This window comes from Mya arenaria, chromosome 12 (genome assembly GCF_026914265.1).
Source record: "Mya arenaria isolate MELC-2E11 chromosome 12, ASM2691426v1".
Classification (NCBI taxonomy): domain Eukaryota; kingdom Metazoa; phylum Mollusca; class Bivalvia; order Myida; family Myidae; genus Mya; species Mya arenaria.
The window spans coordinates 41,700,464-41,723,607 of record NC_069133.1 but is presented as its reverse complement, the minus strand read 5'-3'; the positions used below and the strand labels follow the sequence as shown (position 1 = coordinate 41,723,607).

Sequence of the window (23,144 nt, the reverse complement as noted above, 5' to 3'; positions counted from 1 at the left end):
GCTTGAAAAGGAAGTTTTTACAAATCTTTTAACATTGTCTTTTTAAGTTTGATAAAAAGATTAATTAGTGAGTTGAACCTTCGATTTTAACATAGTCGTAAGGGTCTTATAATTCCAGATGGCACTGCCAGCCGTTCTGTTTGCAAAATATACTTGCATTTACAATTAATGGCGTATACATTGTATAGGTGAGACGGAAATAAATCCACCATCAACGAAAATATTAAATAGGAATCTGGTGGGTGGATGGGTGAACGCAGAATATCCGTTCTCGGTATTAGCAAAGTCAATTCACGATTCCTTGTGGGAGTCAACAGTTTGCAGACAGACAGAACTATTTATTACGACCAGTACATAATACATTGTCAATAAACATATACATATTTCATGAAATATACAAATAAAATTCAACAAGACTACAACATACACCCGTTTTTTGATAGGTGATATTTTCAATAATCATTTCCCATTGTCATCATTCATTTGCCTTTCTGCGTGGGACGATTGCATAAAATTCATACGCTGTGAGCTAATCAATTCCGCATCTTGAAATGCACATTTTCCTCATTATTGTCATAAGTTATCACATTTTGTTCCTGCCAAAATTAAACTGAATCTTAACTGAATGTTAAATTGTATCTTAATATTCAATTATATTGCTGAATAAATGAAGCTATCGCACATTGTAAAAATGCGCGTACTGAAAACCCCCCGACTTCTTTTGCAGGATTTAAAAGGGCCCTTTTATAGTCTGGCGAATGCGCCGACTTGATGCTATGTATCGACCCTTTTTCTTGTTATTTTACAGGTGTGATTCTGCTACTGGGTCTTTACATCTAAATTGAAATCGTGAATGAACGCTACGAAAGAATGTTTGCATACTAGTAATAATCTGAATTGATAGCCTGGTTTGGTGATAGATTGAATGAGTTCCATGGGATATGAATATAGATTTGTTTTGTAAACATTCCAAATCAACACGGATATATTTGATATATGTCATATATAACATTTACCACATGACAAAGCGAGGGTTATTCTTAATACAGGATACTTCCTGATCATGCTAAATAACTACCTAATAATACATTGATGATGCACATTTTACTCAATCGTATGATTTCCAACATTCCAAATCAACACGGAAATATTTGATATATGTCATATATAACATTTACCACATGACAAAGCGAGGGTTATTCTTAATACAGGATACTTCCTGATCATGCTAAATAACTACCTAATAATACATTGATGTTGCACATTTTACTCAATCGTATAATTTAGGTGAACTATAATTATGGTATAAGTTTACGGTGATCTCAAAATATGGTGGTCTTAGAAATAAAAGTACAAGAATAACTCAGATATTAATATATTCCCTACTGGATTGAACATTTGCTTACTTTCGGACTTCTTCAAAGAGAGTGAAAGAGAAACATGACATACATTTTTATTTGCTTAAATCAATTTGATTTGAGCTGAATTCTAAGAAGATGATGGCGAAATATATCTATTAAAAAGCTAAGGTTTGTCTGAATGATCAAATTCATCATTCTGGTTTTCACAACTTTCGCCTTTTTCTGGAAAATGCAAATGATTCTTTCGCTCTCTTTAAAGCACGTAAAATGTCAAGATTGATGAAAACATGACTGCGAAATGTATGCAAAATGCGAAAAACTGCACAATTTGATGCCCAGAGTGCCTTTTGAGTCCAGAGTTAGTTGAAAAACTTTGAAAACTCTGAAGCCCAATTGCGTTCATACTCCGATAATGACATCAATCCCGCAATTCATTCCTTAAAAGGACTACTCGAAAGTGAAAGATGTGAACTGCATATCAAGGAAACACATGTGCAACGCTAGATAAAGGCACGCTTCCCAGTATGAAGTTTGCCTATTTACATTGAAAAAATTAGTAGTGTGTAACCTATATTTCATAACTTTATTTTCATAACCATGAGAAAAAGACACAGCATGGTGCCATTTCTGCGTCGCAATTAGAGAAACATAAAACCATGTACGTTATGGTTAGATCCAACATGAGTATTTTATATACAGTATATACATGAGCTTGGAAGCTACATTTGCTTTAAACTATAGTCTTTAACACGGTGCTTTATGGTTTTATCCAGACAATGATACAGTCGAAAACTTTCGGTCTATTCATTGGATTACACTCAATAGTGTAACGGGATGGTTCACAATCATATGGATATCAGACGATGAGAGACAGGATAAGTTGTTCCATCGAAATTTTATAAGGCCCTTTGGCATATTTTTCTTATTTTCTTATTTTATAATCATATTTTTCGCCTATCTTTTTCAGGTTTATTTTTTTCTGATGCAATCATGTAAAGACTACATTTACAACATTTTTGTCGCCTTTGTGGCTATTTAACAGCGAGCTTGAACTTTTAATGGCCTTTTTAAGTTGTAAAGAATTCATACCTTCGCATGCCGATTGATTTGTACTTTAAATCCAGTAGGCTAACACGCACAAGCTGATGCAATACCCACGAGGCAGCTTGCAACACCCGACTCCGAAATCATTTCTTTACGTCAGAATGAACGTTTTTACCTGCATTCCGATCTGTATTTTCCCATGCAATAACGTGTATCATTAATTGTGCTTGACAATGTCATGGCCCATGTATCTCGATATCGAATACTCCAATTTGGTGCAGGTATATATTATATTTACCTTGAAATAAATTAAAGGTAACTCGCTCATGTTTTGGCACCAACAGTATTCATTTCTGAAATGCATCTGTCTTCTTAATCATACATGACAATGTCATGGCTGATGTACTTCTATATAGAATACTCCAAATGGGTGTACGTATAGATATATTTATATGAATGCAGTTAAAGGCTGCACTCTCACAGAAATACCATTTTTACAACTTTTTTTTTTTATTTTTTTGTCTTGGAAAGAGATTTTTTTTTTAAAGTAAATATCTTCAAACCAAAAATATTACATTGCTGACAAAAAATCAGATCGTAGTTTTTCATATTTCCGTTCAAAAAATAATATTTTATGGCTTAAACCGTTATACTTACGGTTTCAGAAAAATGTATAAAACATCAATTTGTGAACATACATATATATAAATCTGCGAAAAATCTATTTTTTGTCAGCATTCTTATATAACTGGTTTCTATGGATTTTCACAAAAATTGGCTAGTTCCAAGACGAAAAATAAAAAAAAGTTGTTAAACTTTCAATCTGTGAGAGTGCAGCTTTAAAGGGACACGGTCATGTTTTGGCACCCACAATATTCTCGGAATTGTATCTGAAAACACATATTACATCTATTTAACCATGATACTTACTTTTGCCCGAAAAAGCCTCAATTATCTAACCGTAAACGTAATACATCATCTAGACTTACATCAAACAGAAATTGCTGATTCTTAATCACACTCTCACCGAACCTAATGTCCGTTTCAATAATGTATCTTAGTCATTAACCTTAAAGCTATACTCTCACAGATAAAATATCATGCTTTCATATTGATGTTCGAAAACTATTTTTGGCTAAATATGTTACTAACGCCTTAAGGCTGCACTCTCACAGATTTACTTTTTTTTATTTTTTGTTTTGGAAAGAGCAATTTTTGGCGTTGATATCTGCAAACCAATTATATATTATTGCTGACAAAAATTTAGATCATAGGTTTTCATATTTCTGTTCGAAAATTAATGTTTTATGCCAGTTTAAGAAAAATGCATTAAATATCAATTTTTGAACTAAAATTTAAAAATCTGCGATCTAACTTTCTCTCAGCAGTATTTTATAACTGGGTTTCATGGATTTTTCGCAGAAATTGCTCGTTCCAAGTCAAAAAATAAAAAAAAGTTGTCAAAACGTTCAATCTGTGAGAGTGCAGCTTTATATCTGTATAAACGTCACAAAAGGCAACTCATTGATTTTTTTTGGAATTTTCAACTTTGTGCTAGTTTATTGAACTATATAGCCAATAAACGAAACTATGAAACCTAGTTAATTTCAATTTACGACTTTCGTCGATTCATAATTGTGAACAACTACAGAAACAAGCTAAGTAGCACAAAGTTAAAACATAAACCATGTTTAATGGCACTGCGAAAACGCCAAAAACTTTCGGTCTAATCATTGGATTACACTCAATAGTGTAACGGGATGGTTCACAACCATGTGGATAGCAGACAGTGAGGGACAGGATAAGTTGTTCCATCGAACTTGATAAGGCCCTTTGGCATATTTTTATTATTTTCTTATTGTGATAATCATATTTTTCTTCTATCTTTTTCTGGTTTATTTTTTTCTGATGCAATCATGATAACACTACATTGACAACATCTTTGTCGCCTGTGTGGTTATTTAACAGCGAGCTTGAACTTTTAATGGCCTTTTTAAGTTGTAAAGAATTTACCTTCGCATGCCGATTGATTTGTACTTTAAATCCAGTAGGCTAACACGCACAAGCTGATGCAATACCCACGAGGCAGCTTGCAACACCCGACTCCGAAATCATTTCTTTACGTCAGAATGAACGTTTTTACCTGCATTCCGATCTATATTTTCCCATGAAATATCATGTATCATTAATAAAGCTGACAATGTCGTGGCCCTTGTGTCTCAATATAGAATACTCCAATTTGGTGCAGGTATATATTATATTTACCTTGAAATAAATTAAAGGTAACTCGCTCATGTTTTGGCACCAACAGTATTCATTTCTGAAATGCATCTGTCTTCTTAATCATACATGACAATGTCATGGCTCATGTATTTCTGTATAGAATACATGGGTGTACGTATAGATAATAAATACATGTACCTTGAATAAAGTTTAAAGGGACACGGTCATGTTTTGGCACCCACAATATTCTCGGAATTGTATCTGAAAACACTTATCACATCTATTTAACTTTTGATTTTTGCTAACCCTGATACTTACTCTTGCCCGAATAAGCCTCAATTATCAGACCGTAAACGTAATAAATCATCAAACCTTACATCAAACAGAAATTGCTAATTCTTAAACACACTCTCACCGAACCTATTGCCCGTTTCAATAATGTATCTTAGTCATTTACCTTAAATCTGTATAAACGTCACAAAAGGCAACTCATTGATGTTTTTTTTTGTCTTTCCTCAACTTTGTGCTAGTTCACTCAACTATATACTCAATAAACGAATCTATAGCACCTAGATAATTTCAATTTATGACTTTAGTCGACTAATACTTATGTGAAAAACTACAGAAACAAGCTCAGTAGCAAAATCTTTAAACATAAACCCGGTTTAATGGCACTGGGTAAACGCCTAAAACATAGAACACAAAAGTAAAAAATCACAAACAAAAATCATGGAACAACAGCACAAAACTCCACAAACAGCACAGTGCATACATACTAAATAAAAAAAACTAGGTATGTTTATCATGGGGGGGGGGGGGGGGGGGTAACCAGTTTACGTGCACAAACCTCATTTGTATAAAGACCTTTAATTAAACAGCCCCTTTAATTCTTGCCTTTACCCGCTGAACTCTATCCATTTCAGGCATATAACGATTTTCATTTAGTCAGCGGTTTACGTGGCCACATAACTAGTTATATTTTAATATACTAGGCTTTAATCCTGAAGGTCAAATGAGTTAAGATAACAACGCATTCAAACTGTATACCTTTCTTCGTGCATCTATCTATAATGTGTACCATCAAACAAAATCAAATTGCCAATACTTCTAACCGTTTGTCCATGTGAAGCTTACCCGTTAGCAAGGCTGGCTGGCATTAAACTAAAATCCTAGCTTACTTACAAAATCCTAGTCTTAACCTTTAAGCTCAATTTCTCACAGATTAAGATAAGAGGTAAATCACAATAGAACAGATCGCAATTGTCCGAAAAACGGCCGAAAATTTCAATTTTCTAAAAGCGTTACTTTTAGCCTTAGAACATTAATTTTCGATCATAAACATGAAAAACTGCGAACTAATCTTTAACCAGCCTTCCTACGTCACTGGTTTTCAGACATGTTCGCGAGAATTGGCTCATTCCAAGACAAAAATAAAATAAGTTGTCTTAATGTTCAATCTGTAAGAGTGCAGCTTTAACTTGCTAAGCCTAACAGCTTACTCATACATAAGGCGATTTGTTAAAGTATAACATGAAAGACTACTGCAAAGGGATATCGAACACGGCATTTAATCTTAATTTAAACATTAGATACCAAAATGTAAAGTAATGAGTTCGATAAAGTAGGATAGTTTATCCGATACATATCTTAACATGCATGATAAGAAGCCGTGGGAGATTTGAAAGAATGTTGTGTCTGAGATTAAACAGAGCGTTACAAGATTTTACCGCCATTCCTAGGTTATGATGATGCAACTATTGCAAAGCACACGTGATTAGTTGTAATAAGAAACGACCAATCAAAACGCTGTATATATTAATCCTTGTTGACATTCAATGCTACGACATACGAACATTTCCCATTAGTATTTACTATAGTAAACATGGCGCGCGGCGTGAAAATAGCATGTGTTGTGTTTTTGTGTTCAGTTTGTAATACTTGTGTTTATTCTAAAGTTTTTAGCCGGTCGATGCATGAAATTTCAAACATTCAGAAACCTTCATTAAACTTATACGAACAAGGAATATTAAACAGGATTAAACGAGCACAAAATTCTAATTCTTCATTTACTACGGATAATGTTTACAATGCAGATAATTTTCATTCACAAAATTCGAGTGTGACAACAACGGAAATCTTATTGACCGAATCAAACGAGGTTTATGTACATTGGTCCGGCTTGAAAAATGAGGTAAGAAAAGAATAATTATTTTCTCTAATAGTTCAATATAATTGCAAACATAATTAATACGGATATACCCGATTAAAAACCTGTTCACGTGCACCACGTATTAATCACCTTTGACCTTGTATAGGTGATGTATGGTTATGACTTAAAGTATTAAAATCAATACGGATTGGACTAGTGACCTTAATCCGACCACAGAGATGTTTATAATTGGTTGTTAATAATAACGATGGAGGGATTAATCTTAAGATTTACTATCTAGAATGTTGGCATTTGTTTTATTACGCATAAATAATGAACGATTTATCTTTTGTTAAAACACAATGAGTCGCAATTGTTTAAAAACAATAGCATTTTGAACGTGCGTAATTTAATAATAATTTGATATCATGGGAAAAAAGTAAGCTTTCGACACTTGCAGTCTGCGATAAGTTTTCCTTCGTTTTTAAAAAATTCAAGACTATAAACAAAAACACACATTACATGCATGTTAAAAAGGATGGTATTTAAAACCCAAACCGAATGAGAATGCCATCTGGTTCAAAAACAACACCTGCAAATGAAGGGATATAAGCAAAGGGATCCATCTTCTTCATTGTTTAATGGCACTAAGAACCTTTAAGCTTCCACGCCTCCAAATGCTCTAAGGTGTCTGCAATAGAATATTGTGGTTATGGGTTTTGTTTTCAACAGAGGCATACAATATGACACTTGATTTTGTAACATTTTTTTACATTATTTTACACATATTTCGATGTTATGGTAAATATATTAGATATAAACAGCTTTTTATCAAATTAAAATTTTGTATAAAGATACATGTTAATGACAGATATTCAAAAACAAGTAATCATGAGTACAAAACACACATCATATTTTAACTAATAGGTTAAACACGAGGATGTAAATTCAACAATTTTATAATATAACACAGGCATTTTGGTAACATAATTTCTTATTTTATTTGCCTTAATGATGTAAATACTTTGTTATCGTGTTATAAGCTGTTTGATCTTATCAGTTATTTAATAGATTGATTTCTTATATTGGTTTCATGTTTGAATTAACAACTTGCATATTATTTATCACCTGAAGTGTGTATTTAAAACGTGTTCTAATATCCAAATATATCGAGATACAAGTATATCAACCCTATGGATAATGGGGTATATCTATCCTATGGATAATGGGGTATATCTATCCTATGGATAATGGGGTATATCTATCCTATGGATAATGGGGCTATCTGTCTACTTTGAACCAATATTTGAGTAATCATAATATCTTGCGAAAAGCTTATGTCTTCTTGTCAGACCTTCATGACATTACGGATTGTGTAATGTGATGTTGGAAGATATATCATCTCTCTTTAATGAAGCTATATATTATATGCACCTCAGCATTTGAATATCAATCTTATTTCATCCCCCATTATTCATACATATCATGAAATATCTTAAATCATTTTCTGTTTTAGAAAAATAACACTGAATATCAAGTTATCACACCATTTAATCTCGTTTCAACTACAATATTGAATTAAATCGTTTCTTAAGTATAATCGTTGAAATCTAGTCAATGGGACCGCAATGCGCTATACTTAATAAACAATAACCTTTACATGATGTTGTTTTGCCATTTTAGACGTTTAAATGTTTCATCCATGCACTTATTTATGCGTATTATATTTCTTTTTGTTATTGTTGTCTACTTATGCCTTGAATATTGCAAACTAACAGTTGAAAGTTGAAATTTGAATTAAGCGGTATAGTATAGGCCTCTAAAATGTTGTCTGCTTATGTATCATACATTGCAAAATAACAGTTGAAAGTTGAAATTTGAAAATTGAGCCTAGCGGCATAGTATATCCCTTTTATGTGTTGTGGGGATGGGAGCTTCATGGAGTGTACCCTTTATGCTCGGGAACACTCCTTTTTTGACACCGCACCCAGTCCTTTGTATGCACCGGCTTTTAATACGTTCGAACGACAACTTTAATTAAACCCCAGTGTATTTTGAGATTAAAATCTTATTTTGAGGGACTGTAGTTAAGTAGCCTCTATTTGTAGACATGAACCATGAAGTCAATGGAAATTTACTGAACAAAAGTTGTTAAGAGCGCATGATAATTCATTTGTCGACAATTGATGTTAGAGATTTATTGTTTTACTTATTTCGTCTGAATACGTCATTAATCTACTTGATAGTTTTATTGCTCTATAATTAACTAGTTTTATAAGCATTACATTTCGTTGAACAACGGTTTCAAATCATTGAGAAAGAAAGATATAAATGACAGTTTAAATAAACTGAAGCCGACTTTTCTAAATAGCTGACGTAATTCAAATATACACTTTGTTAAAAAAGCACGTGTTTGTAAATATTGAGAAATACTTAATTGAAGTCTAATCATTGGTTTCATTGTTGATAATAGATTAAAAACAACAATATTTGTTTAAGGTCACTGGATATGAAATGTCAATTAAACATTACAATTAAATAATGAGATGATGAAAATGTATTAAAATTCCTCATATGAATTCATGCGTGAGAATTTTATGCGCTTATTCAGAAATTAGCATATTGAATCGTTTGTATTATTACATCCTCTTAAGTTAAGAAATTACACTTTTATGCACTGATCTCGTATTATATTGAATAGAACCATAATGGTTCAGGTCAGTCAAGTTTTTCAATGTGGATTTTAGAGCCATGTATATTTTGAAAATAAACAAACAATATTGATATATTTTTAGATGCATTTACCAAAATAAATGAACCTTTAGAGTCGAAAACACTCGGCCAATTTATTTGGTAATGCATATTTAATAACCCTTTTACCAGTTAAATGTTTGTGATTATATTTTTCTACTGTCAAAAACTGTGCTTCAATCTACTGATTCACCTGATTTAAATTACTAACGAATGTCTGCTGATTTAGTAAAATTAATGTACGGTAGATTTACAAAATACTTCTATCAAATTGGACAAAACATAATTTCGAACACTAAATAGTTTTATTTATGTTATCTTATAATCCGAATTCACGCATGTTGTTACATGATTTTATTCCGATTAAAACAATTTATTGTATTAATATGCAAGTTGACTTTTATATATATTTTTCTCGGTTAACAAACAATAATTGATATATTTGTAAATTTCAGACGGTTTTCGTTTTAACGCGACAACAACGTGCTGGACAAGTGTTGAGCAGCACTTTGTGGAGGTATGTCAACATGCTGAAATCGTTCATAAATGCGCCCGCATACATACTTCCTTTTACTTGTTTTTATTCTGTAACAGCTTGCGTTTAATGCTGAGGTAATTCAGGGCTACCACTCTGAAACTCTGAAACATTGAAGCGTCGATATCTTCGTAGAAGCACATGTTGAGGTTCCAAATTTTAATTGCCTATCATTGGTATCTAGACCACAGGGGTTTCTCTCTCGAAAAAAAATTTCTTATTATATATATTATATAATATATATAATAAGAATTTTTTTTCGAGAGAAACCGCTGTGATCTAGACCGAACATCCGGACTCCTCCCGGTCGCGAAATTCTGTGACATTGCAGGCAATGGGAAAACCATTGAACAATATGAGGCTTCCGTACTATGTTACCAATCCCAATTTATTTGTAAGAAAATCAGCTTATGTAGTTCTCGACGCTTCGATTTAATAAATCCGGATATTCAGCATATCATTTCGCAGAGGGAATGTGAGTGCATTTTCCATGTTTTCGCAAGCTGCTGCATCTTCTGGCTGATTTTTTTCACATGTTTTATAAGCGTATAAGAACGATCAATTGGCTAAACCTTAACACTAAAATGCCTGTTATTAGAAATAGATTTCCAATTTAAAAATCATAAAAGTGCCATTTTGACAGTTTACATGTGAAGGGAGACTTTACGTGACGTCATTGAGGTCTCAGAGGAAATTGAATCATAAGCCCCCTATTTCTCCATGCACAAGAAATGCTCTACAACCTGCTTTCAAGGTCAATGTAGCATATAGTTTTAACGTCAAATAATTTATTTTATTTTTCACTTTTAATGGTAAGACTAAGTTTTAGGAACACTAAAGAGCCGATGTCGTTATTCATATTTCTTAACCATCTGAATTCATCGGCCGTCGGTTTAAAATGAATTAAAATTAAAAAGGGTAAAAATGGTCGATTTCAGGTCTGCGGATGCCGGGGCAACTTTTACAATCGTCCATTTTGACCAGAATATACTAGTAAACCATCTCGTCACTGCACCCGCGGACCGAACCAAGGTAATGTACTTTTTCTGCTTCAGTTACAGTAATTCAAGACAGTCTATATAGATAAATAATTCCTATTCTTACATGCACCTTTTTTGCCAGTCTACTCGTTTTATCAAGTATTTCGTGTGTGAACTCAGCAGCTTGATGCTTCAAAAACATTCTTATACAATGGGTCTTCTATGAGTTTCTTGTAAACTTATTTTTTATAGACAGTTCTAAGTGACCTAGCAAACAGGCGGCTAGCCGTGACGTCAGACAGCGGGGCCACGTGGTCTACAGTGGACATTCCATTTGCGCCCCACCGACTCCTCCTTCACCCACGGGACGCAGGGTTGATATTGGGATATGACCTCAGAGAACTTAAGGTAGGACATTGTTGCACTTACTTTATAGAATACACATGTATTGTCCTTTAAGTTTAAAGAATATACTGTTTTTGATCTGAGATATCCTTTGTACAAATAAGCCTATCATTTTATCCAGATATTGGAGATATTGGAGATACTGGTATTTTTTCATACCTGGTGACCCCATATCATTTGATAGGGTATTCATTGCTGAATACTGAAACATTATATGTAAAATCAATCATCGAAAAAAACATTACAAATAAAGCATTTACTTTTTGTAGTCTTGTTTCTTAGTTTAATTTATACCAACAACGCATGGGGCCACGAAATTTAACATAATGGAGTTTCGAATACACAGACTGAACACATTAGCTCAAACACCTCTACATTGTTTACGTTGACCAATCTCCATGATCAGCCCTCTTTAGTTACAGACTTGCTTTGGGCATAAACATTCAACACTTCAAGGATTTTTCTCTATTTCTTCTGAAATGAAGAGACTAAAACCAAGTAAAAACACTTCCTGTTCTAATACAATCATCATCTCTAACTTCTAATGTCCAAAGCTATACTTGTACACAAGTTAAAGTAATACTTTCGACCTTGTCAACACTGGAAAAAACACTACCTTAGTGGCAGTGTGGTTATTGATCACTATTACACATACACTTTGTTCGCGTTTGCCTCCCTTTAATAATTTACATTGGTAGCTCAGCTTATTAAAATGGGTATGTTGTAAAGATTGCACCGATGATTTGCTGGGAGCCATTTTAATTTGGATTATTTTATTTTTATATGGAAATATGAATTTATGTCCGAAGGTTCAATGTCATGGATATAATAATCAAGCGTATTAAGGGACGGGGATGGGGGCTTGGGGGCAACCACATCACATCCAACACCCCTAATTTATCTAAGTTAACTGGTTATGTTAATATGGTCGTAAAAATATGCATACATCAGTCAAACGTTCCTTGGAGGAGTATTTCCAACACTCTTTTGGGGCTTAGAGATTATTTGTTGGGTTCCCTTGAGGGGGAAGGAGTGCGCACGCATACAATTTCGCATCTAAAGCGTAACGTTAGTATCGAGTCCAGGCCCGGATTAAGTATACAAATAACCGCGAGAACCATGTACAAATCTGTTATATATATATATATATATATATATATATATATATATATATATATACTTGTAATCGTCATTAAAATAAACAAACATACTCGGCAGCGTCAAAACGTAAATGAACAAGGCTCATATATTGGAAGTATATAAAAATTCATGAACAACCCTCGTTTTTATATTCAAGCTGTACGTATCGGAGAATTTTGGGCGAACATGGACACTCCTACAGGAACGCGTCACTGAACGCTTTTTCTGGGCTGTCCCGGATGTGGATCTGGACATGCGCACTGTGCATATGGAGGTCCAGGATCCTGTGGGACCCGTCACCTACTACGCATGTACAGGTACTTTATCGGTTTCCGATCTACATTTTATGAATAATCTCAGTTATCATATACAGGTGCATTTTTTGTCAAAATTCTCTTTCTGTTGTTTTTGTTTTATTTCTTTTTTCCCCCTAAATCTTCCTTTACATCTTGTTTCTCGCTTTCTTCTCTCTAATATTTCCTGCTCCATTGTTTCATTATTTGACTCAGTTATGTTCAAGAGTACATAATCTCATAAAACCGGGGTTTCTAGGAAATATCCTAAGTGTATACAGCAAGACGCACCCCCCCACGCCCCCACCCCCCTCCGCCCTCGTATTTTTTGGGCCTAAGTGAACTTTTCATGTCAAAAACTCAGCTTATTTATGTTAAGATTACACCAGAATGCACCACGTGCGACTTAAACAATCCATGCCTGAAGCATATATTTTTTCGTGTTGCTTTTCGGGAGAAAGGGGCGGGGAGGGGGGGCACCTCTAACTTCAAGTTCTTGATACGCCGCTGTTTAACTTAAAATAGTTCATGCATTTTAACAGATTAGCCTTATTTTGGTATATACCTTTTTCTTTCCAGTACCAACATGCGAACCATTACCAATTAACAATACTCTCGGGACGATAGATTTTTACTCTCTTGTGGTGGAGGGAGACTATATATTCGTGCAGAAATCCACAGATGATGTTACTTCCTTTTACGTGTCATACAAGCGCGGGCCCTTCCGGAAGGCGTACCTACCTACAGATATGCAGGCATTGGTATGATTTTTGCTCTATTTTTTTTTGCATGTATTTTTTTGCATCTATTTAAAACAAACAAAATGCTGATGCTGATTGTGCTGCTGCTTATGCTTATGATGATGTTACTACTGCTGCTGCTTCTGCTGCTGGTCGTTGTTGTTTTTGGTGGTGGTTGTGGTGGTGTAGGTGCTGCTGCTATTGTTGTTGTTAATGATGATGATGATGATGATGATGATGATGATGATGATGATGATGATGATGATGATGATGATAATGATGATGATGATGTTAGGATTTCTTTACTTTACCAGGATTACAATGTTGTCGAGAGCGACGACGGTCAAGTGTTTCTGGCGGTGGATTACGAAGGGGGGTCGGCCAATCTGTACCTGTCTGACATCACGGGTCAGTTTTTCGTCCTGTCCCAGCATAACGTGGTCGGCCTGAGGTACCCGGGCAAGTTTGACGTGGATCTGGTCCAGGTGGGTGGAGTAGACTGGTGTGCTTGCATATAAATATGTTTTTGCATCTATTGGTCGTCATTTAGAGGGAATGAAATTAAATTCTTTGAAAAGTTTCAAGGAAGAATGTTTATTGAAGATCTTCGATATATACAAATGTTTCAATCGTTACAAGTTATAAAGGTTTTACTTCCGTACGTGTATTCACAAGAATAGTAACTGTTCAAGTATTGTAACAAATTGTCAAGGACTGCGTTCATTAAGTAGCGTGTGTATAAGTGAATATCGTTGTAACTTATAGGCACGCTTCTTATTGCACGGTAAGTTCTCTGCCTACTGGTTGGAGCCCATCGTTCTAATATAAGAATTAATGATATTGTGTTGTGTTGTGTGTGTGTGTGGGGGGGGGGGGAGGGTAGAACCCGGAGAAAAGCCACTTGTCCGGCTTGGTGAGCACTAACCATACTTACATGCACCCAGGCTGGGAATCAAACGCGGGTCGCCTTGTTGCGAAACGAGTGCGCTAACCTCCCCAGTCTCACTTTCTCTTTTTACGTTTAATCTTTTTACACTCCCGCCCATTAGCAAAATATAGACGACTTCTAAGCGCATTTTTTACAAGATAGTAAATGTTAATCGGTAAATCAGGCAGTCAGCGAACTAAGTACAAATGCAAAAATATGTTGACGTCCCCTCTTAACATACGTAGACAATGTAAGAAAACTTGAACGTGCTCTTTATACAAACTATAAGATGTTGATTCAGCATATTAAACACTTTTGTCGGAAAAGAAAAAAAAGAACGGTCTTGTATGTGTTTAAGCCCTATGTTGTTTTTTCTCATTAAACATTACGGAAGTTTGTATTTTTCATAGAAATGCACGTGTTAACTTCCTCGATTATGCACATTTCTCGTCTGCACCGGATGGAAAATCCATCATTTTTTAACCATAACTGTGTGGGCTACCGCAACTCGTAAAACATTTGTTTTATTGGATAAAATAAACAGATTTTCACAACTTTTATTTGTTAAACATATGGATTTGTTTACCTGGAGATGTTATATGGCTGACTGTTTTAACATCAAAATGATTGCAAATGAACTTGGCATATAAAAAACCCCAACGCATTGAATGATCCTGGCTTTAATTCCGCCCAAATCTATCAAGCTTAACATCTGTAGCTGGTCAATCCACTTTCCAGTAAGGAAGCCGACTGCATACATCATCGCATTGGATTTATAACTTGACGTATCACCATGACGTATCCCGTGACGTATCACTATCACCATGACGTTTCACCATGACGTATCACTATGGCGTATGACCATGACGTATCACTATGACGTATCAACATGACGTATCACTATGACTTATCACCATGACGTATCACTATCACCATGACACATCACCATGACGTATCACCATGACGTATCACCATGACATATCACCATGACGTATCACAATCAACATGACGTATCACTATGACGTACCACTATGACGTATCACCATGACGTATCACTGTGACGTACCACTATAACGTATCACCATGACGTATCAACATGGCGTACCACTATGACGTACCACCATGAACCAACTACTGAAGAGGCGGGGCTCATATCCATAAAAACATCCATACATGGAGAGTTTGCATTTGTTTTACACCATCCGACCAATTAAATCGTAGCTTAAGGCTTACAAGGACGGCGCGGTTACAAACGAATATCTTTGAAGCGCCGACAACTTACTGTTTGAAACCGCTTTTGGGCGGTACAATCAGGTGGTCTTTTCGTTTTTTTGAAACGAAATTTTATGACATTGAAGATGACATTGTGAGCGTGATTTGATAGACCTTTTTCCGACTACGTTTTGCTAAGCTCATTTGCAAGCTTAATTTGAAACATGGGTGGAGTTAAAGCCACAGTCATTCAATGCTTCATAAACTTGAGATGCTTAGTTTATTTGCGAACAATAGTATGTAGTTTCAATTAAACAAGTTCAGATAGTCTGTCTACCAGCTATGCATTAAAGCATGTTAGAGAAATGTACCGGGACACCTTTCGTATCTTTCATAGCAGTTTTTTTTGCATCGGCTTTCAATGTGTTTATTTGGCAGCAAAGAAATGTTAATTTGTCAAATATGTTATTATCGCGGCGTTATAAAAGTACACCCATACTTTGCAAAACAATACTTGAATGGGCAAGTCTACGTCTGGGCTATTATTTAAGCACTACGTCATCCAGGAGTGTGTAAATTGTACACATTTATGATTGCGTGTACGAAAGAACGAGGAAAGGATTTCTTTGAGTATCAGCCCGCATACAAGTACATAACATGTACGTGTACCTTTAGCGTGTACACATACAAGTACACGTTCATGTCGTGTTTCGCAATCTCACTTTTTACTGCTTAATTAAAGGTTAAAACATGAAGTGTTCCCAAATGTGTTCTAATGTACGAGGAATAGGCAAATAAATAGACGGTGTCCCGATTAGTGTACGAGTTTAAGTACACCAAGTAATTTATTCGTAAAATGACATCTAAAACGGCAAAAAGCAAGGTCTCATGTCGGAAACACCACATGTATGTACCAACAAATGTTCCATATGATTTTCAAAAAATACAGTACAAATAAACACATAAGATGTGTCAAACTGTCCCTTAAAGCAATCCTCTTCCAAATAATATTGTACATTTTAATAACTTTCATAAAATTGTCTTAACTGTCACTAGCTAGTATCTCAATGGTGGTGGTGGTGGTGGTGGTGGTGATGACGACGACGACGATGATGATGATGATGATGATGATGATGATGTGGTGGTGATGATGATGATGATGATGATGATGATGATGATGATGATGATGATGATGATGATGGTGATGATGATGATGATGATGATGATATGATGATGATGATGATGATGATGATGATGATGATGATGAAATGATAAACTTGTTGTCCATTTCTACAGGTCGAGGGCCTAAGGGGCGTTTACCTTGTGAATAAGTTTGAGGCGCCTATAAGCGACATGGCGCTGCTTTCCCAACGAACATATATTACCCACAACAAGGGCGGTAGGTGGCGCCTCATGGATGCACCGGAAGAGACGCGGGAGCAATGTGCGCAGCCGGAGGTATACGTTCACTTTATTTATGGGTTTTAGAGAAAGCTTATGAATATATGAATATGTTAAGAAAGGTAAAGCGTTTGACTGTGTTTGTTAGAACAGACAACAACAACAAGATGCGATCGTTTGCCTAGGCTTGCTGTGCTCATGTTAGGTATACCAGGTGTGCAAATTTAAGACTCACAGTCAGTTGTGTTTTCTTTTCAGCTGTGCAACCTTCACCTTCATCTCGGTTTCACCAACACCTACCTCTCGATACCGCTTGTGGAGACGACGGCCACCGCCCCAGGGCTACTCGTAGCCCACGGAACCACCGGCGCCTTTCTGGATATCGCCACCTCCCACGTGTTTGTGAGCAGGGACGCCGGCCTCACGTGGACACCAGTACGTTCTAAAGATTATTTTATGACAAATTAAAGTTTCAACGCACAGGATATATTTGTCTTAATATTGCAATAAAACATTGCTAGAATATTTCATTGTGAAACGGAGAGTAGTGATAATCATGTTATAATGTTTTGCTTCAGGCGCCGTTCCATGGCAACCACTTTCTAAGTATTCTGGACCAGGGCGGAGTAATCGCTGCAATATCAGCAGACAGCGTGCCAACAAATATCGTCCAGTAAGTATGCAATAATTTCGCTATCAAATAGGACACAGTGCCCCATAGTGTCAAACGGTGAACGATATTTGAGTATTTTCGACCCCTTTTCCTTATCAAAAAGCACTGAGTTGATCTGTGTGATATTTGTTTTATTATTCTTTGTAATCATGAACGAGTTTTTGAGCTATTTATGTGGAGTTTTTCAATTAGTGTCAACAATTTAACTTAACTAGTAAAACCATAGGTGGCAGTATAAGTCAAAGATTGTGAGAGATTGTTTATGATATAAGTATATATAAAAATATACTATAAGAAGGGATTCAAGACTGCTGTAGCCCTTGTCAAATAAACCTCAAATATTCAAGTTCAAAACAAAATTAATGGTCGCATACCTGTATTAGCATTGAAGAGCTTGATGCACTGACTTTTCCGCGAAAACTGTGGTTTACACGGGCGAACCAAGGATTTGACGTTAGAGGGGGCATAACTTTGGGGTGTAACATTTTGACTTGCTACCCTCCCCCAGAACCGAATTGAATTTGGTTAAAGGTGTTGGCAAGGGAGTATGAAGGTACTCCCCTAAGATGTTTTTAACTATTTGTAGTTCGAAATTCTGCATTTTGGGTGTATTTTATTACTTTTCTCCTATATTGAAATAAAAAAAAATAAACTTGAACGATTGTAATGGGCGCGCACCGGGTGCCCTCCCAACCCTGCAGCCGCTTTTTGGTTTATTATAACTGATAATATCTAAAATATAACCAAATCAATTGTGTTCACCATCTCTTAGACTAATACTTCAACCAATGATTGAAGGAGGGTCTGTTATTTCTATTCTGTCAATCATAACAACTGTTAAAGCTGCCCATAAGAAAACCGTGAAATAATTTGACCAACCTTATTGACCAATCTACCATATTTCCATTATTTCTTACATTTTAGCATATCAACCTCCGAGGGCCAAACCTGGGTAAGCCAAAACTTTTCTGAGACCATGCTGACGGTGGACGGATTTGTCAACGAGCCTGGGTCAAGGTCACTTATTACCAGGTAACATAAACATATCATCGTAACAAGATTACATCCAAAATAAAGATAAAATGGTATCATACAAAAGCATATAAACGAACGATTCCCGTTAACATTGTTTGATTATTTAATATAGTATGAGGAGTAAAATCGTCATACTGTGGACATGTTGATTATGGAGTCCGGCTCAAGGTGTTTAATGTTAGGTGATATCCAAAATCATCTCAAGTTGTAAAAATTTGGGAAAAAAATAAGAACTTGTATATCCATCGAATTTGTATCTAGCCGTTAAGGAGGGATAGCCTCGAATTTCCATGTAATTAAATAGTTCTGTAATGGGTTTTTTTCTGCCCGTGATATCAAATTGGCGCAAAAAACTGTTAAAATAATGCTTCATAATTTCTGCCTATTTGACGCAGTTTGTTTGGCCACCGGTCTGGGGCCGCGGGCTGGAGCCTCATGCAGCTAAACTACACCGCTCTGCTCGAGCGCCCGTGCACTGAAGAGGATTTTGAGCTGTGGACACCAAAAACATCCAAACAGGTAACCACAGTGTAATAAGCTGTTTTGAATTGCAAGTTTAAACTGAGTGTAACACTGGATTAGAACTGATTAAGTAACAAATGCAACACTGGTTTCAAAATAATTAATTAACAAAAGTACTGTTTTCGAACTGACTTAGTAACACATGTTATACTGTTTTCAAACTGATTAATAGATAAATGCATTACTGCCCTCGAACTGATTAAGTAAGAAGGAAATACAGTTTTCGAACTGATTAAGTAAGAAGTGTAATACTGTTTTCGAACTTATTAAGTAAGAAATGTTACACTGTTAACATACCAACTGATTAAGAAACTCTTTGCGATATGATTAGGTAAACACTGCTAAATTGTTTACGAACTAATTCGGAACATAACTTAATTCTGTTGATTGATAGATTTAGTAACTGCCTTTAATGTATTGCAGAGCAGTGGGCAAAATTGCATTATGGGCGAGAGTTTGGAAATTGAGCGGAAGAAGACAACCTCAAACTGCTATGTCGGTAGGGACTATTTGCGGAAAAAGTCACCGAAAACGTGCGCATGCGCTGCAGAGGATTTTGAGTGGTAATTAAGATGTTTTTATTATTAATTTAGTAATAAGTTTTCTGTTAAGACGTTCGTTTCATTACATAATTAATTACTTAGTTTAACTAGTTAAAAAGGGTGCCCCATGTATATAAATGCAGGGAATCTGATATGTGATAAAGTCTTTTGATGCTATTCGAAGTATGAAGATTTCACTGGTGCGAAATGAGTTATTTTACTAGTATGTATATTAAACTGTTCTGGAATCAGTCGTGTCTCTGTATTTATACTTCACTTTTTTACATGAGGCCGATTACTAGTATTTCATTGGTTTGTAATGAGTTCTTTTACTAGTGCATGTATCTAACTGTTTTAAAACCAGGCCTATAAAAAGTATGCGATCTTATATGCGGTCGAACTCCGTTGGCTCGACCTCCCAGAGACTGACGAAAATACCTCGAGCGTTGGGGAGATCGACCCAAGCGGGAATGCTTACCTCAAGTGTAAAGAAATCGGTCCTTTACATCATTTTCGAGCCAACGAGGAAATCGAGCCAAGCGAGTTCGAGCCAACGGGGTTCGAACATATTCAAGCATTTATCTGACTGAACGCTCGTTTTTCAGCGATTTCGGTTACGAATACGGTCCCGACGGGACTTCCTGCGTTGCAAGCTCCTGGTTTAACCCTGACTCACTTCCGGAACAGATTTGCCGACACGGAAAATACAATAAATCCGCGGGGTACGTTTCATATCTAAATAACAAGCATGCATACGAGATAACAAAACATTACGGAGTGGGAGGATTATTAATATTTGATAACCACGAATGATGAAAAGCTAACTGTCCCTTGAAGAAGCTCTTTATCCTAACGATATGAAGTCATGTCAAAGTTTCAATTTATGGCACTTACAAGATTTGGAGACCTAGCAGTGCTTTACGCGACATCGGTGTTAACGATTTTGTCGTATTCTTATCCAATTTGTCTTTGCTTTGGCAAAAAAATGGTATGGCATATTGCAGTGTTATATCTGATATTTTTTCACTCCGTACGAAAAAAATACCAATATTTCAATGTCACGTATTACACAGGACTTTGGATTTGTGTAAGCAAATCTTTAACAATTATTTAGGTCATTTATGCGTCCAGGTTCCTAAGTTAAAAGCTTTGATACAGAAAATAGCTAAAATTATATTATTCACAAATATTTCTTATCAGAATAAAGTCATGATTTAAGTTTCATCACTTTGGGATTTTGAGAATAACATGTTTGAATATAAGTCTATTGCTTTTCATAATACATTAACAAGCATAGATTTCTTATCCTGATCAACGTTGTTGTGTTCAACACTACCATGTCGCTGGACACCGAACCGGTACAATACTGAAACCTTCGTTGTTGAGTTGTTAAGCAAGATGTGGCAGAAACTATGTGGACTTGAATGAAACATTTTGATGAAAAAAAATGTCAGTTGCGTTGAAACTTAAACTGAAAGTTAAACGATGGTTGAGAATGCTGCGTGATTTTACAAGTGTTTTTTTTCAGCTTTCAAGATTATAAAACATTCATGAATTCTTAAGACCATGATGTGGTTTATTAATTTTGTATGGCTGATTTACAACGATAAGATTGTTTCACAAAGATAATACTATCAATATCATGTGGTTTTTTTTATAATGTTTCATGAAGTTATCTTTACAGACCTATAATTAATGTCTTAATTTCGTGAATGACGTCATATTGTGTGGCTGTTTAATGGAATAGAAGCTTAAAGATAATACTTGAAATTAATCTTTATGTTGCGGTTTTAAACGTCACAGCGACAATTGCTATGAAATATGCACTTGTAATTAGCCTCACAGCAATATCTCATGATAGTTGGCAAAAAAAGTATTGCGTCGCAAATCGCATTCATAAGAGTGGCTGCCTTATGCGTATATGTATGCGTGTCCTACATTTTTATGCACTACGTCATCCAGGTTGTACGTGTACGTGTATGCGTGCACTACTTTCTTGTGCACGACGTGATCTAGGATATTCGGGTACGTTTATGTGTATGCGTGTCCTACATTTTTATGCACTACGTCATCCAGATTGTACGTGTATGCGTGCACTACTTTCTTGTGCACGACGTGATCTAGGATATTCGGGTACGTTTATGTGTATGCGTGTCCTACATTTTTATGCACTACGTCATCCAGATTGTACGTGTATGCGTGCACTACTTTCTTGTGCACGACGTGATCTAGGATATTCGGGTACGTTTATGTGTATGCGTGTCCTACATTTTTATGCACTACGTCATCCAGATTGTACGTGTATGCGTGCACTACTTTCTTGTGCACGACGTGATCTAGGATATTCGGGTACGTTTATGTGTATGCGTGTCCTACATTTTTGTGCACTACGTCATCCAGGTTGTACGTTTATGCGTGCACTACTTTCTTGTGCACGACGTGATCTAGGATATTCGGGTACGTTTATGTGTATGCGTGTCCTACATTTTTATGCACTACGTCATCCAGATTGTACGGGTACGCGTACGAGTATTCACTAGCGGATCCAGGGGGTGGACCCGGTGCCCCCCCCCCCCCCCCCTCAAACAGTCCAAGTGTACTTTATAATAAGAAAAACATAGTAATTAAATACATCCAAAATACACAAATCTGGACTAGAAATTGTTAAAATGTTCGTAGGGGAGTACCCATGAACACCCCTGCAAACACCTTAAAACAAATAAATTTCGGTTTTGAGGGAGGGGCGCAAGTCAAAAGGTTACGCCCCTTAGTTACGCCCCCTCTATTGTCAAGTATTTGAACCGCCCCATGCATGTTCTACCTTTTGCGTGCACAAATAATCATCTAAGTATATATTTGTTCACTGGGCAAAGTCATATTGACATGCAACATAGCACGAGGAAAAGTGCGAGTGTCAGAGAGCTTTTAGGTATAAGTTAAAAGGGAAGTTGCGCAAACTCGCACCCGTCGTGTTTTTTAACCTCGCGATTACGATTTAAATACATAATTTATTTTTATTCCGAGAAAATTCACATACAACTTTAAAACCCAATTGGGTTTTTACGGGTACGTGTGCGCGTCGTGTTTTTATATTCTCGATTACGTCAAGATTACTTTGTATTTCGTGAAAGTTTAAATATGAGGCAAATAAACATAACCCTATGTTACCCACATTAACAACCAATAATAAGAACTGTTCAGTGATATCAC

At 35.8% G+C, this 23,144-nt stretch overlaps 1 protein-coding gene across 1 annotated transcript in view; it reads left to right on the top strand.

Moving 5' to 3' along the window:
- The first annotated feature begins 5,465 nt into the window (after window positions 1-5,465).
- The window catches only part of LOC128212123 (VPS10 domain-containing receptor SorCS1-like), a 33,687-nt gene continuing 16,008 nt past the window's right edge, over window positions 5,466-23,144 (top strand). The window contains exons 1-14 of the mRNA XM_052917406.1: window positions 5,466-6,819; window positions 9,984-10,045; window positions 11,002-11,095; window positions 11,296-11,451; window positions 12,746-12,905; window positions 13,461-13,642; window positions 13,936-14,106; window positions 17,058-17,219; window positions 17,421-17,597; window positions 17,741-17,835; window positions 18,760-18,867; window positions 19,266-19,389; window positions 19,816-19,955; window positions 20,540-20,656. Coding sequence (XP_052773366.1) covers window positions 6,511-6,819; window positions 9,984-10,045; window positions 11,002-11,095; window positions 11,296-11,451; window positions 12,746-12,905; window positions 13,461-13,642; window positions 13,936-14,106; window positions 17,058-17,219; window positions 17,421-17,597; window positions 17,741-17,835; window positions 18,760-18,867; window positions 19,266-19,389; window positions 19,816-19,955; window positions 20,540-20,656 — 2,057 coding nt within the window. The 5' untranslated portion in view covers window positions 5,466-6,510. The remainder of the gene's footprint in view (window positions 6,820-9,983; window positions 10,046-11,001; window positions 11,096-11,295; window positions 11,452-12,745; window positions 12,906-13,460; window positions 13,643-13,935; window positions 14,107-17,057; window positions 17,220-17,420; window positions 17,598-17,740; window positions 17,836-18,759; window positions 18,868-19,265; window positions 19,390-19,815; window positions 19,956-20,539; window positions 20,657-23,144) is intronic.